Raw genomic sequence first — 19458 nt, forward strand, 5'->3', positions numbered from 1 at the left:
TGGCATATCTTTTGATAAGCACCCTTCATCAACCCATAACATGCTTTGGCTGTTCCCCTCCCCCACTCAGGCTCACCGTAAGCGACACTTATGACTGGATGTGCGGCTGATGCAGTATCTGTTCACAGTGTAGAAATAATCATGGTAGGGGACATCATGGGTCAGTACCTCAGCATCCACCTGATAAGACTGACCTTTCTGGCTCTGCTTATGCAGGACCTACCATAAAAGAAAATAAAAATAAGGTATGTTCATGGTACCCGATTTTTTTTTTCTTTCAGCCTGAATTCCTTAGGCTAGATCAACCAACTCTGAGTGAACTAGAGTAGGGAGAAAGCCTGAACAACCACAATAAAAAAGTTAAGAATGTCAAGTACAGATGGGGTGGGGAAAGAGAAGATGCTTCCCGCTAGACCAAACATAGGCAGCAGCAGTACTTCCCCACTGCCATCTCGAGTACCAGATGCAAGGCTGGCCACTGACTCATGACCACAGCTCCTCTTTGAGATTGACCTATGAGACCTTTCCCAAAGCAGAATTGGAAGGCATCTCTGGTGGTCATCTTGTCCAAGAACCCTACTCGAGGAGGGCCACCTAGAGCTGGTTGCCCAGCACCATGTCCAGATAGCTTTCCAATATCTCCAGGGAAGGAGACGCCACAACCTCTGTGGACAACCTGTTCCAGTGCTCCATCACCTTCACAGTAAAAAAGTGTTTCCTGATGTTCAGAGAGAACCACCTGTGTTTCAATTTGTGCCCATCGCCTCTGGTCCTGTCACTGGGCACCACTGAAAGCTGTGGCCTTTGGTGGTGAAGGCCTGGCTCGGTCTTCTTTGCACCCTCCCTTCAGATACTTACACATATTGTAAGATGCCCCCTGAGCCTTCTCTCCTCTAGGCCGAACAGTCCCAGCTCTCAGCCGTTTCTCATATGAGACGCTCCAGTACCTTAATCATCTTAGTGGCCCTTTGCTGGACTCTTTCTATCTCTCTCGTACTAGGGAGCCCAGAAGTGGACACTGGAAGTATTTAATTGCAACTTTTCACCCCCCAATTCATAAGAGATGTTAACACTTTTCCCCACAGACTTCGTGGGAGAAGTTTACAGCCATCTGTAAGGGTAGAAAGCCTCTCTGATTTCATCAGCATTTAGTCACTAATGGTGAAAGGGGCAGCAAGCTACCCTTAGAGATGCTACGTTTAAACTGCAGATCCCCATTCAGTTCACTGAACTCAAATCCATGGTCAGATCTCTGACAGAATCAGAGAGTTGACCTCTCCCTTGCTTTAGAAGGCACCAGACACACACATGCTCACAGTACCTGCTTTTCAGTTGCAGTTGTGAACTTCCCACAAAGTGGATTGTTAATCGTTACAGTGTACGTCAAAGTCCTCAACTGATTGCCACTGGAATCTCTATTCCAAGGGGTTGATACAGCATCTAGATGAGAAATTACGCAAAATCTCACATGCAGATTACCTAAAAGGCATTACCTCTGCCCTTTCATATCTTAACAGTTTAAGAACAGTGCGGGGGGGTAGAGACAGAAATCAGATTCCAAATGGTTGTGTGTTTTGCTGGAAAAGGGAAAATTGTAGTTCACTGATGAACAAAGGTGAGTCACTAAGTAGCTGAACCTGAGTCTACTGAAAGAGACTTGAGGGTGGGGAGAAGAGTAAGCAATTAGATGAAAATATGTCATTTCCCATCTGCTTAAAGTTGAATAGATTCACTTAGCATTATCAAAAGCTTTTGCCACTTTGCCTTCCAAGCTGACACTGAATAAATATTACCCTTTTTGACTTAATTTTCTGTTCTTATGATCTCAGTGAATAAAATTTACTCATCCAGAAAATTAAAGCCTGTGAGTATCATTTAGGAGGATGCAGTGATTTTCCCTGTGTGCCAGCCACACACATTTCACTATTTCTGGGACACAATGCAATCAGAAATACCCCACAGAATGCATCAACTTAACAGCCTACCCAAAATTCAGGCATTAAGGTGCAGTTTTGTAATGCACTGAAATGAGGTTTTTACTCTGAAATGTGACTGATCTACAGAAACAACAGGATAGCTTTAAATATCCTCTCTCATAGTGGAATTTTAAAGCTTCAAAATTCTTTTAAAGCAAGGAGAAACTTAGAATTCAACTTAGCTCTATTTAACATTTCTCAGAGGCTGAAATTTTCAGGATAGTTTGCAACACAGACAGAAGGGAGAAGAGTATATTACCTACTATACTCCTGGAATTGAGAAACCTCTGCATGAAGTGAGAATTGGTGAAAAGGATTTCAAACATCTTGTCTGCAGTAATGTGGAAAACTCTGTTTATAAAAAGTCTCCCATAGAGATCATTCTCAGAGACAGTCTCCTTCACTGCTAAGGAAAGGCAAAGAGATCAGGTTAAGAAAAGAGCAGTATTATGAAGAAACTTTATAATATTCTAAGCTTTATTACAGCTCAAATCCTTCCCAAGCTTGCATCAGCGTTTGTTTCTCACTCTCAGAAACCCAGTAATGATAGCAGCACATGATTTGGTAGGTAGGTTGGCTTCAGGAGCAAAGTCCAGAGTTGATTTTCTAGCCTCCCCCTGCCCCCATTTCCCTATGCAAACATAAATCAACATCACAAGGTCCCATCCCTTTCGTATTGGCTTCAGTATTCTACTAATCCTACGGAAACATTGGGGAAGACAAAGTTAGCATAATCTCCATTAATGTGTGTTTATTGTACAAAGGACACATGCTTGCAGGACAGTGAAACCATACTAGTTTTCTTCTTACTTGTGGCTAGTTTCAGAATTCTGCTTTTAACATCTGTAATGATGGTAGTGTCCACAGTCTAAGAAACAGGTACAAACTCCTAAACAGTTCCTCTCTCCATACCTATTTATAAGAGGAATGCAAGAGGTACCCTGCTCCATTTTGCAGTCCTGAAAAGTGCACCAAGATGCTTAATCACCATCCCCTATTTCAAAACCACCAAATGCCCCAGTGGCGATCTGTGGCTGCAGCACTGATCTTTGCTATTCCTGCTTCTCGTTGGTTGCTGGCATGACTCAGCTTTGTGGTTGTCCCAGCCACTCTTGCAAGAGATAAGGGATAGAATTATAATCCTGGAGGACAAGCAGTTTCCTATGCCAACCTCAACCCAATCTGCTTATGCTTTAGAAACAAGTCCATCCTAAGCTATAATTACCAAAAAAACCACCCCCACACATCACTAAAATGAAACTAAAAGCTTGAAAGCAAATCTTGTGGAAGCAAGACAGAAGTCAGGATGTCTAACCTTTCAACTGATACAAATGAATGCTCAGAGCTAGAAAAGGTCAGTGCCAGCCACCAATGCAAAGGTAGCTTGAATATCAAGCTATAGTTCACAAGCTGCCTATAGGCTAAGGTTACAGCTTGGTAGCAGTCAGAATTGATAAATGCAAATGCAGCAATTAAACACCACAACAGTCCCTAACAAAATCCAGCTCTGACTCTGAGCAAACTTCCGCTCTAGTGTTGCTTCTAGCCTGCTAAAAGTCCCTGTTACACATCTGCCTCCAAAAAAGTTCTCTCTGACGCAATCATGCTTCAATGTAGGACCCCAAAAGCGAAGCATGAGTGTCACATTTTTGTGATGCACAAGAGATGGACTTCTTTCCTACGTCATGTTCTGCTTATGCAATTGTAAGTCTATACAATTGTGAGGTGGGACAGAAAGTAAGCACGCATTTTAAGGGGCCTATTTAACCAGCCAGTATGTGGTCATTACATGCTAGAATACAGATTCTGCTGTGCTGAAACATTCTGTGGGAAGCCAGAAATTCAGCCTGGGTTTTCAGCTTATGTTCACTGTATTTCCCTCTCAGAGCTGAACCCATTTCACCAAAATGCAGTCTGAGTGAACTGTAAGTTTGACCTCAGCTACAAGACCTCAACATTACAGACCTCTCCTTTCAGAGTGCACTCCCCACTTCCTCTCTTTCACTCAGAGACAGGAAGGTTCAGATATTGATGTTGACATCCCCTTTGCCTACTGCACATCAGCTAACACACATGGAGTCAGATACAGGTAATTCAAACCTAGTTACTCTGAGTCTTACTCAGCTGGACCTTGACATGCCCAAGGAATCTGCTACCATTTAAAAAAAAAATAATACAAAGGCCCAGACACACGATCAAGTCACCATGCATCGATAAGGTTTGACAGCTATTTGTATATGTCTTAGCAAATACAAGATAATACAAGTTACCTTCGCCCCAGTGAGGCTTAGCTAAGCGACACAACTTCATGTTCATCTGAAATGCCTGAGGACATCTACTATGTTTCTGCTGATGTGAGGTAATTTGGTAAGCCACAGCAATTTATGATATGCACAAAGCCCATGCATTACTACCTTAAGGTGCAGACCTTGCTACTGAGATATTTTACTCTTCGAGCATGAAGTCTGTCCTCCTTGTACTGAGGCCTTAAGCAAGAGCATCCATGGGTCTACACAAAATTTCCTGTTAGTTGATTTACCTACACTATTTCTATCTAGTCATGCCTCTAATAAGAAATAGTCAATGAAGTGCCAAGTGCATGACAGTATCTATTGAGAAATATGTTTTTACTTACAATCCCTCTCAGCTCTTAGAACAAAAACAAAATTTAAAAAAAATGCTGTTATCACATAAAGCAGTATTTTCAGAAAATCCAAGCTGAAACTGAGTTGATATATCAGGCCCATCAGCCACTTTAGATGCTAGGATTCAAACAGCCGTTTTCCAGAAAGCCTGGAAATCTTTCAGACTATAGGTGTGGAAGGTGCATGTATGAATGCTGCTGTGAGTTCCACATCTGTGGAAGCAAGTTGCTGCATGCACCAAGAGCTTCACAAGCTTCAAGTCACTTCCATCTGGGCTTCTCAGAGAGAAGAAATCTGTAGAAATCCTAGATGAAGCAGTGAGCAGAAACAGTAGCATAGCAAAGAATAAGTGTACAGTATACACACTTGCAATTTGAACAGAATAGAAAGCTTTAATCACTCGTCTCTGCTACAAATGAATATGCATGTTTGTCTACTGTTTTCTTTTGTTTGTTATGAACAAAATGTTTTGTGCAGGTATCTAGATATCAATCTAACTCCTTAACTTTTAATGCTGTTCTAACCCCTCAGCAGTATGCAATTATCAACCACTAACTCTCTTAGCCTGAATACACTTACAGATGAATTGGAGCTACTGTCTGGTAAGAGAACACGAGATTATTCTGACTTTAGGTTAGGATCCCTAGGGACCCAAAAATCCAGAAGCAAACATATTACCCAGAGTGTCCTGGTTCAGCATGAAGACAGCAAGTCTGTTCCCTCCCCCACTATTGCCTTGCACTTCATAAGGTCATTTTCATCACTGCAAGGCAAGCTGTGAAATAACGTTTGAATATAATACTATTATGCAGCAGTGATTGCAGAGGTTTGAAAACATCTACAGTGCAAGAAAAGAAAGACAGAAAACTGAAGATTGAGAAAGGGGGCAGGGAAAAAATTGTTCTTAAAATTCCCATTAACAACCAGCAGCTCAAAGCTAAACACACACCACAAGCAATTTAAGAAAGCTGAACAGATAAGAGCAGAGGATATCAAACAAATTAAGATGGCTGATTTTTACAGTCCACGGAGTTGGGGGAGGATCAGAAAAAAAGTATACATGCAAATCTTGGCAGTATTAAGGATTTCTATGCCACTGCAGATGGGGAAAAATTGCACACTGCATGAATAATAAGCAGGTAGGAGCCTTTAACCAGATACACCTGAAATCAAGTCAATAAAATCAATTCCTAGAGTGAACATGTTCCAGACACCATCTACTTAAAGACTGCATCAGCAATATTAACCATTATCAAAGAGCTCTCCTATGCTTTAAAAAACTAAGTACAAAATTAACTTGGGGAAGGTACTGAGTAAGTACTGTGACAATGCCAGCTTTTTCCAGTTCACAAGATAAAAACTTATGCCTTTTGCCTTTAGATAACTCAAACATATATCCTCCAAACCCCAAAGCAACACATAATTGGTAGTTATATATTCAACAAAATACATGCTTTTGGTATTTTGAGTAAAATGCGAACAAGGTAACAGGACTACTCCTCCTTACATACATTGTATAACCAAAATTTCATATCTTGGGAAAACAAACAAACAGGACTGAACTAATTTCAGCCACCCGTATTTCAAACATTTTCTGCCCCATATATCCCTATCTGCAAGAAAAGCTAAGCCACCACTGTACCACACACTACAGCGTAAGCAGTTATGCTCTCCTGCAGACCACACATTTAAGGTGGTTATTAGCACAAATAGAAACAATACAGTAAGTCTGTGAAGTTATGCAAGGAGATCAGTTTATGATGTCCCCATATACAGTAAAGCTTTCTAACAGAAAAGAATATTTTCCAATTTCCTGCTTCCCTCTTCTTTCTTTGAAGTATTTTATTCTGCTGAACATTGTCGTTGCATATAGAAACCCTAGATACAAAAGAGTCATTTGAGGAAATTCAGAATCTCCTGGCTCTATTTTGAAAATACATATTCTGTGCTTGAACTAAAATTTGTTTTCTGAAATTCGGAATCAAGACTGCAGATATTAATTTTTAGCTTAGCCAAAAGTTTGTCATGGCTAGAGATTTATACTCCAATTTATGAAACTGAAAAAAAGCACTAGAATGCAGGTCAATAGGCCAGCGGTGCACAGTGAGACGCACACCCCCATCCCCCAGTAAGCGATGTGAGAATTGCTTAGGGCAAGGGCACTATTGTTGCCAAGGCTCTGGCATTCCAGCTTTGGGTATCAGGTCGACCCGCAGTTGGAGAACAACAGTCTTGAGCTTGCCCCTCACCTTATTTGCCAGGACACTTCCATGGGCAGCCCGAGTACGAGCCAGAGGACACAAGAGAGATTAATCGCATGGGTAAACCTTTGCCATGTGGGAAAAGCTAGTTTCGTTTGCATGAAGGAATTCACCTTGTAAGAGTATGGGGCAACTGCAATAGAAAACAGACAGAGAAACAGCAGAAAAAAAATTCCAAGCATGAAGAAGGGAATCTGAGAGAAAAGTTTAATGTTGTGGGACTAGAAAATCCTGCTCTGAATAAAAAAAGACTAGTCTTGAGGGAGGGAGGAGAAGTAAGAAAAGCAGCATGAAGTCAGTTCTCTTTTAAAGAGACCAGTTTAATATGCTCTATTTACTTGACATCACCAATGCAGGGATGACAGGGTGTATTTACTGCTATCATTGAGGCAAGGAGCAGCATGAAAGACAACAGGACTATTTTCAATCAGTTTCACTGGAGACCTTTGCCATAAAAAAATAAAATCCAGAGACAGGAGAGAGATGTGGTACTAAGAGGATAGAAAAACTGCAAGATATCTAAAACATCCGAAGGCCAAAAACTTCCTGCTGCTCTAAAAGATACACCTGTGATGGAGTAAACAATTAATTTGTGAAGCTTGTTAGGTGTGTAGGAGTATGGCATAAACAGCAGCCTGTTCAAGTAGGTATATTCACAAAAGTGATATAACCTGACATGCATCGAGTTGAATCTGAACTCAAGAAACACAGAAGCAGTGTGGGTGAGCAAAAGGAAAGTTAGCTGAATATAAAGTATATCCTCAGGCAACAATCACCACTTGCAGGCAGCCAATTCGATCCATGACCTTGAAAGCTTTCCTGGACACCTCAGTGATGCCAATATAATGACACCTGCAAGCAACTTCAGTTGCCAGCTCTGAGGAAAGGATGAGATGCTAAGTTTCTTAGCCAGATTAAGAACTGGCCTCAATTAACTGAATTGTTATATTCCTGCCAACAAGTGATGAAAGTAAGTTACCTCTTTCCATATGAAAGATATATTCAGCTGATACTGAGCACACTGCTACTGTTGAGCTCTTCTGTCCTTCATTCGCACACCACCATACAACTTTGGAACCAATCCAGGTTGCACACACCTCATTTTAAAGGCATTTACAGAGTCCAAGATTGGGATATTTAACAGAACATCCACCACAACTTCAGTGAGCTGTCTGAACAACTACAGCCCTTTGGCACAGAAAAGTTCCCCACAGTAAGTGAAAAGCTCACCTTTAGTAGAGCGAGAACTTGTCAGGGACTACTGTGGGACCACAGAACGAGCACCCACAGACCTCAGCACAAGGCTCACTGTCATCCAGCCTGGGTAGAAGGCATGCTCTGGCCTTACTCTCTCCCCAGGACATAGCAAAAACACTTATACCAAAACCACTATGCGACATACAGCTACACTTCTCTCTCCTACAGCGAGAAGAGGAAAGGAAGCATGTAACATCCAAGTTACAATCTCTATGCTACTGTGGTATGCAAGTTTCTTCTCATCTTGTACTGGGTAATGAGTATGAGTTATGAGGATGGTATATTAGGATCCATTAGGATACTAACTCTGTTGGTACACAAAGTATAAGCTGCTCCAAGATACATGTTAAGGTTTTTCATCTTCAGACCAGATTCAGAATATGCACAATACACTCCTGAAAACCGGGAAGTTGTCTTGCCTGGACTTTCAGCGAGTTCCTCAGTTTACTTTATCAATAACATTGAAGCCCATACGCCTTAAGAAAGTAGAAATGTAAAGAAGGGGAGTGGGGAGGTTTGGGGAATCTTTCAGAAACTGGAGGAGAGTCTGAAATGTTTCCCCTCAGTTCCCATGAAGTGAAAACAAAAGGAAAGAAAAAAATTTGAAATACCTGCGAGAGCATGGAAAATGAACAAACACCACCACATTGTCAAGAAACTTCTTTTTTTTTAGTTTAAGCTGTTAGCAACTCTTTACCCACCAAAGGAAAAAAAGCAAAACCACAATTTGTTTTTGTTCTAAACTCCCCCAACAACAACTTTTTTTTTTCTCCCCAGAAACTAAGAAAAATACAAACATGTTTTTGCTGCAATTCTGTGAAACAAATAAGCAAACAAGTTTCATAAGATCAGAAAGTTCTGTAACTTGCTCCACAAGTGAGATGGAACACCAAAGTCAGATTGTTTTACAGATCCCTATTGTTAAGAGATTTACCTTCTTCACTATCTGAGGCACTGCTCTTCTCTGGAAGATTTTCATTCTCATTCAGGTCTAAGGACTTTTCTAAAGACCTGCTCCTGACTAGCTTAACAGGTTTTCTTTCTGAAGATGGAAGAGGGCTCTTCTTTATTTGCTTCTCACTTGGGGACTCCTCCACCTGAAAAAACCAAGAGGAAAAAAAAAATGCATCACTAATCACAGACCATTTAAAAAAAGAGAAAGTTACTTTCAAAGTAGAAAGACATATAAAGGAAGCCACAAGTTTTATCTGCTCGATTACGACACAGCCAAACACTAGTTTCTCCCTTGTTCCCCTACCCCAGCCAACCTCTCTTCCTCTTTATTTCAAACTTTCACTTTTCCCTGGTAACAAGGGACAGACCTACTCATCTGTACTGACATACCTAGAGCTGCCTTAAAAGGGACAGTTTATTCCCCATCCAGGCCCCTTGCACCCACCTGCACGGTTTGGTCCCCTTCCCTGCATCAATGCTAGCATTTATAAGTTAATTAACTTAATACAGATTATTTACTTTTTATTGATCAGGTTAGTTTTTTCCTGCATTTTAGCAAGGGGTCCAACAATCCTGAGGGGAAGCACAATGAAGTAGGCAGGGCCTCCCTTTTTCAGGAAGATTAGGTCATCCCAATTATATATTTGAAAGGTGTTCTTATTTTGTAGGGCTCAATTCCCTTTTGACAAAGAAAAATTTTAAAACACTGTCTAGAGCCATCCTACCTATAAAATGTTACTTCTCAGGAACAAAGCAATGGAGTATCATTTGCCATCTCCAGGACATCCCCCAAAACATCAGTCACTGAATCAATGATGCAGCTCTTAATCCTAAAATATAATAACTGGCGGCTGAGCTTACGTGCCATTGCATACTTCAAGAAGTAATTTCTAGTGAAACCGTATGTCCAAGGTTTGTACATCTCAAAATGCCACCTAAAAAGCTTGGCGACTAGCTACGAATCATAGTTTCCATTCTAAACGTCTCCTCAAAGCTCCCATTGCTTCCAGTGGAACAGCTGGGATCAATAGTAGTACTGCCCCCCCATATGCAGTAGTACATGGACCATAATAAATAAGATCAGGCCTCCTCAACTGAATAGTTCCGATTCATCTGCAATACCATCATCCCTAAAGATTATTCAGCACTGATTAAAAAAAGCAAGAGCATCCGCTACTTGAAATAGTCATCATGTACTTCCTGTACTTGGCTTTTTTCAAAATAAAGACCATCTACTTTTTTGTGCATTAGTAGAAGGTGGGGGTGGCTGGAAAACAGAAACAGGCATGAATTTGACTGCAGTATAAGCAGGCAAAAATACTCCCTCAAGGTCAAAGGAAGACTGCATCAGAAAACCAGATCAATTAACAAATGCTCCTATTGAAAGGAGCTACCAAGCCTGAAGTTATACTCAGTCACACAACAGGAACTAGGACAGAACCAACATTTCAATATCAAAAGTATTCTACCAATACAGATGGAAGGAGCTAGTTGTGGTTAAGCAGTCTAAAAATTGACACAGATCCAGCACAAATCCAAGGAACTCTCAGAGCATTTTAATGAAGATTAGGGATCTGGTGAACAGGTGGAGCTCCCACCAGCAGCATAAGAGCAGCCCCACTATGCCACGCGCAGAGCAGGAAAGTCAGGCTCAAGTCAGAAGACTAGAGCAACAGCTCCTACAAAAAAGCCTTTAGTGATGTCAAGGAAGAAGAAATTCATGCTGAGACTTTTGGAATAGCTGATCAACTCAAACACAGTTTTCTTGTTCTATTATTTTTTTTTCGCCCTAGAGAAAAAAACAATAATGATTTTAAGACCTGTCTCCTGAGCTAGTCCAGTACTGCTAAGCTCTGTGCCAAGGTTTTTCAGTTTTTTAACCTGTGAACAGCAGGCTCCTGGAGTGGAAGGCTCTAAGGTGTCCCTACGAAGGGTGGAGGGAAGAATATGGTTGATCCAGACAGGCAATAAGGTGGTTCCCACATTGTGAACACGTGTGCCATGACTGGTGTTACATGCAGACTTTCTTTAATCAACTACGGACAGCTGTTGACAATATTTTTTCCAAGACAAGCCAAGCACTATAACCAGTACCTCCATCATTTCAGATCTCCTTCCAAAGAGAGCTTTGGGACTTACTTTGCCTATCAGAGCAGGAAAGAAGGGGTTAAGTCTGTTTCTCTCCAGTCTTTGGAAGGTGATTAAATGTGTTTTGTGTCATCAGTGCCATGGTTTTTGATAAATACATTCTAAGCACTACTGCCTCTTACTACTACCCCTTGTGCTTCTACAACATACGCTGCAATCCTGGGGTTGTGGAGAGTGTATCAACATTCTTGAGAAGTGCCAAGTGACACATATAGGCTCAACACAATCATTATGTATTTTAGTTACACTGAAGCAGTAAGCTAAGCAGTTTAGTTACACATTTATCAAGACTGCACTTTTACACTATAATTAAAGGACTTTTTAAAAGCAGTTTATTCAAGGGAGAATCCTAGCGTTTTTCCTTGCGTACAGACCAAATCCCCAGCCATTACTGCTTACCAACATGCTCAATTAGATATAGCACCTGCAAGAGACGTCTCTGGCTATGGCACCCAGTAGGTAAACAAAACACTTCTTTTCCAGGCAGAGTAATTATTTTTAAATGGGTTGTTCTTGTGCAAATAAGACTTAAGTCCAAACCAAGGCTAAACTGGGTAGATTTTTAGTTATTCTAAAGAGCCCAAATTCCAGCAGCATCCACAGGCCTCCCTTGCAGCTCTCCAAAAAATCATGTTTTATACTGCTAGATTTTCCATGAGGGATACCCATCATCCGATTAACTAAGCTTTTAACATCTGACAAACAAATACCAGTATTGTTTGCTGGGTATGAGTGTCTAGCCATTAACTTGGATTTCAGCAAAACTACTTAAAGCCTGCTTAACCTCCAGATCAGTTTTAGCAAGTGACAAAAACCAGAAGATTTATATGGTAGTAAAAACTATTACAAGCATCTCCTTCCCTCCCCAAATTTTCCAAAGCAGCAATTAGGTACCCAAACCTAGCAAAGTTTATAAGAAACACCCAAAGTGCTTTATTTGGTTTTCCAAGATCTTTGCCTTGGAGTATCTATTAATCAAGAGAAAATGTCTGTAATATTTCAGGACTAGAACTACACACAGGAGTCCCAGCAACTGTGTTAGACACTGTGCATGCCTCAGATACCGCTACTAATGTGCTTGCCCTCCCAGCCAAATACATTCACAAATTCATACAATATCATGAGTAAAGCACCCATGCTTGTTCAGTTGTATTAACCCAAGGCATTAAGGAAAAACTCATCTTGTGGTTTTTTTTCCCTTCCTTCTGAAACATCTCCACAAATCTACATAAAAAAAGGTTTCCTATATTCACAGCTGCAGACTGACTGACCTTTGAAGGCAATGATAACGCAGCACAACTACCCTCTAATAAACCTCATGTATAGGAGAGATAGAAGTATAAGAGCAGACATTTTTTAACAACAAATAACACAAGCAAGAAAGCATTGGAAGTGAACAGAGGTATTGCTTTCATAAAGGCAGCTGCATAAAAATGAACATGGTCCCTAGGAAGGTGAATAAATCATGGTTAATTTTGTTTTTACAGCTGGGAAGACCAAGGCATAAGCCTCAGCATTCTAGCCAGGTTATGCAGCGAGTCAGCGATAGGACATTGCTGAAACCCACCCCAACAATATTCTCTTATACAGAAGTTTGTTCATTTCCAAATTAAAGAGATATTCTTGAAACCTGAAGATATTAATATTAAATTTCTGATGTGAAAGCCTTCTAGATTATCATGAATTCTCACAGGCTTCTTGAGAAATGATAGTCCCCATGCACTACAGATACATGCTTACAGATATACAAGTTCAGCATATATGCTTATCAGTTACAGATAGTAAGAAAGGCTGTGTCAGCACTTACTCCTGGCAACACGGGGCTATTGAGTGACTCTCCTTCTGTTTGAAGCGTGGGTTCCCGAACTAAACCAATCATTTTAGGTAGTTTTTCATCCCTTTCTCCAGAATCATCACAAATGCTGGATCTGTCCAAAGCAAAAAAGACGACATCTTTGGAGATAATAAGTGCTGAAAAATCTGAGAAAGCTTCTCATATGTGATTTTTGCATTCAAACCATGGCTGTTTAGCTAATACTAAAAACTACCAACTCATTCTTCCCACATCCAGCTCATTAATCTCTCAAGCAATTTTCCTCACCCTAGCCACCCCTCAGAAGATTCAGCTTCTGACTATAAGGTTAGTAAAACCAAACACTGGTGAATCAAAGAGAAAGTGAATGCTATGGGAAAAGAGGAAACACAGATAGCTTAGAACAAATTTGGAAAGAAAATGTTTTAAGAAAGTTTAAGACAAGAATTTTTTTCCTGCATCCCTTATTCCAGAGTTCCAAAGTAGTGCATTTTTTACAAAGCAAAAAAAACCCCAGGAAATATTTAATAGGACATTTTTTGAAGCTTACAGTGAACTTAAGGTATTTTTTTTTCCTAACAAACATACTTAGACAACATAGGATTGAAGAGAGACATAAATTACATTGTTCAAGTTTGCAGAGCCATACTTATTTATGTACAGATACAAAAATTAAAGCCCTGTTATTAGATTGACGTTAGCAGTTTATAAGTTAGTTCACATTTGTTCCAAAAAATGATGGCAACAATTTAAAAAAAAAAAAAATCCACATACAGTTAGATTATTCCGGCTTCCTAATTCAAGCTGAGGACAATACAAAAATAAGCTAAGGTCTCAGACATCAGGAGAACAAAGCAAAACAAGGGTTTTAGTCTCCAGAAAGGAGATGAAAAAGTGTCTGAACATTACATATAGCTTCATTCCATTCAGCCCTTCCACATTTTTGAAGGGCATACAGATCCTAACTAGATACCATCATGAAAAAACGTTGCTATTTAAGCTATCCTGCTGGTATCCCCAAGCAGATACAGGGAGAACAAGGTCTTCCTACCTCCTTCCTCTAAGGGGCCTCAGCTGTACTCCTACTGTTTTAGACAATGAACACAATTAAGTTTTTATGCATGCTCAGTTTACGCAGTTCGCTTCTTTGCATCCTTTTACTGTAGGCTTAACCTTTCGGGTAAGGCTACAGCAGCACTTTGGAAAAACAATTTTTAAGAAAGAGGACACTGCTTCTTCCTGAGTATTTCAATAAGCTTTATAGCCTCCCCTTACCGAGGCTGCCCGTTGTCCTCAGACGATGAGTGGAAGCTCTCCATCTCCTCGCTGTTCAGGCCCAGCTCAGAGCCATAGCTCTGGTGCACCAGCTGCCAGAATTCCTGCTTGGTCAGCCTCTGAAAGAAAGCGAGCCAGTCAAGAACTACAGTATGGGACAGTAAGGCACAGGAGGTAAAACAGTAAGAAGTTTGAATTACGCCACAGCCTTTAACCTCAATTCTGACACGGACTGAAAGCATTTAGGTATCACATTTCAAGATTGGATTTCAGCATTTTGGGGAACTGTACTCCTATCTACTCCATATTCCCAACCCACCACTGTTCAACCAATAACATCAGACAAAAAAAAAAAATCATTATTTCAAGAAAACACACACTTGTAGCCACTACTTGCTTCTTCACATGTCGCCAATGTTTTCACCGATATCTTCAAGGTAGCTGCTTCTTGAATTTCACTCGATATAGCAGAAGACCAGTAACTAGTAGACAGCCAGGGACTCCCTCTTTGATCTTGGACAAACTGCTTAATAGATACATGCCTGTTTTCTCAGGATGCTCAGAGCACGTTACAAATAGTGAGAGGCTAGCGTTTCAGTCACTACAGACAGCAATGTCTAGGTCAGCCAACTGTCCTCTTTGCCAGGGTGGGACAGGAGGTCCTCGCTTTGGAACGACACCAGAACCCTCTTTACATAAAATAGTTCCTTTTGCTCAGTAACAGTGTTACCTTTGCTCATCACTAGCTACTCTTCTCTTTCTCTATAATCTCTCCGCCCTCCTCCATGAATTCTCACAGCTACTGGCATATATTTAAGTTCTCTCAGATCATCTGGAAAGTCAGGAAGTGAAAGTAGTGTGACAAACTCATATCGGCAATGTACGCAACTAGTTTCAAAGTCCACTTTAGCTGTAAAGGGCTCAAAAAAAAAAAAAAGAGAAAGGAAATAAGGTTCTGGGATTTAACAGAGCTCAGAGAGCAATACTAGCGATCTTAAAAAAGAGACACCACACTGGAAAGTGTGCCTCAGCCACAATCCATATTGATCAAAGGAACAGAACTGTGCTAATGAGGCAGTAACACAAGTACTGCTTACTATTTGCATGAAACGATCACATTAAATACCCATGCATTATTTAAAGGGCTTTTAAATGATCCTCTCCACCTCTTTGCTCCACCTGTAGAGTGTCATACTACCCGCAGTTTTAGACAGACATAGAAAAGCTGACCCACAAGCAGGAGTGTAAATGCACGCCCGTATACACGCTCGGCGCTCTCCCCCCGGGGCTTCCGCCACCCGCCCGCCCGGCCGCGCTCCGTCCCGCTCGGAGGGCGCCTGTCGCCCCGCATCGCGACAAACCTGGCGCTTCCCGCCGCGCGATTCCCCGCCGGGCAGCGCTGCTCCCGGGACACCCCCGGCCTCGCCGGGTGCCGCCGCGCTCCTACTTCCTGCTGGGCCCGCCCGGCGGCGGCTCCCGCCAGCGGGGCCGGGCAGCGCCTTCCTCGGCAGCCGCCGCGCTCCGCCCGGCGGGGGCGCCGCCGGCCCCGGGAGGGAGCGGGGCACTGGCGGGCACCGCCACAGCGCCCGTCCCCGCCGCCGGGACACCCAGGGGTGTTCCTCTGTCCCCTCGCCCTCGATACGGGACCCCCGCATTGCGCCGCACGGGAGCCACTCCCCCCCAAACAGGGGGAAAGCGTGCGAGGGTCCGGGCAAACCCAGCCCAGCTCAGGAGGCGGCTGTTCTCAACCCCTCTCTAGGAGGGGTTTTCCCCTCGGGTATTTTCCGACACAACAAGGCTTCAGGCTGTTCAGAAAGCGGCTGGCACGGGCACCCCGTTGGTAGAGATCAGTTACAAGGTATTTAATCCTACCGAGGACAAAGTAAACATTAAAACACAAAACACACAGATAAAGCAAGGGTCATAACAAGCAAGGCTAATGCCAGCCTCCCTCTGTCATGGGGGTTTGTTCTACAAAGCAATGTCGTGCTAAAAACACATGCATCAACAGACAGCTGCCTCACTTTCCCCCATGCTGTACTTTGGAGCAGTAAACTCATAACCACAAACAACTACCTACAGCTGTTTCCATTAAATGGCTAAAAACAAGAGTAGGCATTACATGGTTTCAAAACACGACTGAGGGGTATCTTTAGATAGCACACCTTTCAACCAGAAATTAAAGGACAGAAGCAAAGCCACTTTCACTTCTGTTGCCCAATATTGCCAGTGCCTTTATTTCCAGTCATAAGAAAGTAACTGGGAAACAGCTAATGTCACTAATTAAATTCACTAGCACGTTCTGCACCAGTCTGTCGGCAAATCAGACTGCCCTTGTACAGAGAGTTCAATGGCTTGAGGAAAGCAGAGAAACTAAGCTATGCATTTTAGGAATCTACAGAGCCGTTTCCTGCGGTTTTGTGAAGTCAATGTTACCAACTTCTGCTTCTAAAACAGAACTCTTGCACTCTGCTCAATTATTCCTAGCTCAGCTAAATACAGTAGGTTGTTAATGGTCACAGCCCAAGATCAAACCAGACTTGCTTTGTTGTATCAGAAAAGATTAGTTCTGAAGGCAAAGAAGGGCACAAATTTTCTGGGTTAGACTTCTGCTTCTGAGAGGATGGTTTGAGAAGCTCTGAAGCTTAAAAGGCTGAACCTAAACATGAATTACTTTGCCCGCTCAAGGTGATGGTCTATGCTGAGTTTTTCCTCAGTTCTCTTTGTATACAAAAACAAAGGCTACCAGAAGCAGCTGGGAGACGTTTTTGTCTTTTCAGTCAGGAGTATCAAACATCAATACTTTGTTTCATGCTAGACAAAGTGGTGACATGGCACAAGCAATACTACAGAATACCACTGACACAAGCGAAGCCGCTGATTTTTACCCACTATGGACAGATGCAGAAATCAGAACAAGACACACTGTACAGGTTTACTCCAGAGACAACCCGCCACCACACACCACACTCCCACCAGGCAACTCTGATGTGGAATTCTGTCTGATCACTTGTTCGCAAGGGAAAACAGCGGGCTCCCCCTCTAACTGCCCAAAATGAAGGTCAGAATCAACCCAAGCCCTCTCTGATTTCTAAAACAATCCTGGTTGCGCACAAAGGTGCAAATAAACATCTCCTTTTCACAACCCTCCATAACAAGCTGCTGGGGAAAGCAGAACTGCTGTCCTCGTAGATGTTTGCCACAAGAAGCCCAGCTCATCAGAAAGTCTGGTCCCTTCTCACACCTCTAGACTTACCTGCTACGTCGTCTCTGGAGACAGGTGCAAATCTCTACCTAGCAAAGCATAAGAAGAACAATAGGAAAATAAATCCAACTCTAAAGAGAAGGACTCACGGGAATTGAGACCGATTAAGTTAAGATCTTGTTCCATTAGAAATAAGGAGCACCGTGTTTGTTCAGGATTTGAATGACCTGCCTAATTAGATTTTAATTTGTTCCTTCTCCCTGGAAGGATACTTGACACCCATAAACTTTAGGAAAATAAAGCAAAAGTATAAATGACATTGCTCTTACTGTCAATAGCAGCCATCAGTAAACTTGTTTTACCAATCTGGAAAGTCTGTTGCAAAACAGGAATTTTGGCTGATTTTATAAACTGATGTATTATTGAAAGCCTCAGTGGATGTGGAAGCCAGCTATCTGTTTTATCGAGACCGGTGTCATGTCTCTTCCAGACCTACATTAATGACTCCTTATTTTCCATGATGCTTCCTCTTCGACCAGGAACATTTAAAAAACAATAGCCAGTTAAAAGCCTGAGAGACTCACTCCGAGCATATTTTGCAATAGGAATGGGAAAAAAAAAGTGGCATTTTCCTTGAAAGAAAAAAGTCTTTACATGGACATTTTAAAAAAACAGCCTAAGAAAGGACCACCTTAAGAGGAAGGTACCCACTGATTCCCAGAGGAGCCGAAGTTGAAGGGCGCCAAACACACAGTATTGTACTCTGAGCAAGATCTGAAGGAGAAGCTATGATCTACAGAATTACAACTCGGCTAAGGGGACCAGGAGTCCTATCAAAACAGTGACACAAAGTTGGAGGAGAGCACCTTGATGGCCTAAGTAAGCTTAGGCATGGAATAGCATTTAATCATTTACTGTTTTTCTTACACAATGCAAGGTAAACAGCAAGTCATTTCCAATAGAAAGGCAGAATTTACAGAAGACTACTTGTTCAATTGTCTAGGACATGCGATACTTAAGTACAAGGCAGAATGGCCACAAGATGGAGATCTGGGAAAGGGCATGCTGACCCTGCCGAGAAGTTCTGCATAGGGTGAAAGCTTAATGTATATCAGGTAAAGATAGGTCACTCTTCAGAGGTGAGACCTTGTAACATGAAATCTATGCCCAGGAAGCACTGAAGAGGCCAGAGCCAGTGACTGAAAGTGACCTCTGCACAAACACGATTTGGAGCAAATGCAATTCCGATCCCCTGGATCCAAACCCTGCAAATTTGGGATTATCTACCATCAGGTGGCGCAAACCAGCACTGAGAGAGCTGCATTCAGAGTTACACTTCTGACAACACCCAAAAGACTTTATTTCATAATTTAACAGTTGGATGTCATCTCCAGGTCTAGCAGTAGTCCAGATAACTGAATTATCAATAGGCTTTAAAATACTTAGCTATTTGCAGAGTAAACATTAAAACCAGCTTCTTTTGGAACTGGTTCCAGAGTGAGATTTGGGTTTTTCTGTCACAAGTCTTACAAATTCTGATGGGATCCCTTTGACCACTGGAGCCCAGAAACACCAGGCTTCACATACTCAGGGCACTGCATACCATGCCAGAGCCTTAGACATACAAGATCTTTCAAATGTATGCTGTGCCGGCCATGGGGACTTGGGGGAGAAAGCACTAAAACTGCTTGGATGCACCAAGGTCTTTCTTTTAGCAACAGGTCAGTGGACACCTGTCACTGTAGCAGAGTCAGTGGATCCAGCCCTGTCAATGTCAGTTTCTACTTTCACCTCCTCAGTGCCCCTCTATAGCTTGATCTAGTTTGGTTAAGCAGTAAAGAATCATAAAGCAGTCCAAGAGATGATTCAAACTCATTCTAGCAGAGAATCAGAAGCCACTACTACATTGCAGAAGCAGGAGCTT

At 42.0% G+C, this 19458-nt stretch overlaps 1 protein-coding gene across 2 annotated transcripts in view; it reads right to left on the minus strand.

The window, feature by feature from the left end:
* GRAMD1C (GRAM domain containing 1C) overlaps nucleotides 1–19458 on the minus strand; it is a 58462-nt gene that overhangs the window by 7581 nt on the left and 31423 nt on the right. For both annotated transcript variants that reach the window (XM_075166943.1, XM_075166935.1), the window contains exons 7-12: nucleotides 14330–14448; nucleotides 13049–13169; nucleotides 9074–9236; nucleotides 2236–2382; nucleotides 1322–1440; nucleotides 77–219 (exon numbers count right to left, since the gene is read on the minus strand). In XM_075166943.1, the coding sequence (XP_075023044.1) occupies nucleotides 77–219; nucleotides 1322–1440; nucleotides 2236–2382; nucleotides 9074–9236; nucleotides 13049–13169; nucleotides 14330–14448 (812 nt within the window). The remainder of the gene's footprint in view (nucleotides 1–76; nucleotides 220–1321; nucleotides 1441–2235; nucleotides 2383–9073; nucleotides 9237–13048; nucleotides 13170–14329; nucleotides 14449–19458) is intronic.

Source organism: Calonectris borealis, chromosome 1 (genome assembly GCF_964195595.1).
Source record: "Calonectris borealis chromosome 1, bCalBor7.hap1.2, whole genome shotgun sequence".
NCBI classification, from domain to species: Eukaryota; Metazoa; Chordata; class Aves; order Procellariiformes; family Procellariidae; genus Calonectris; species Calonectris borealis.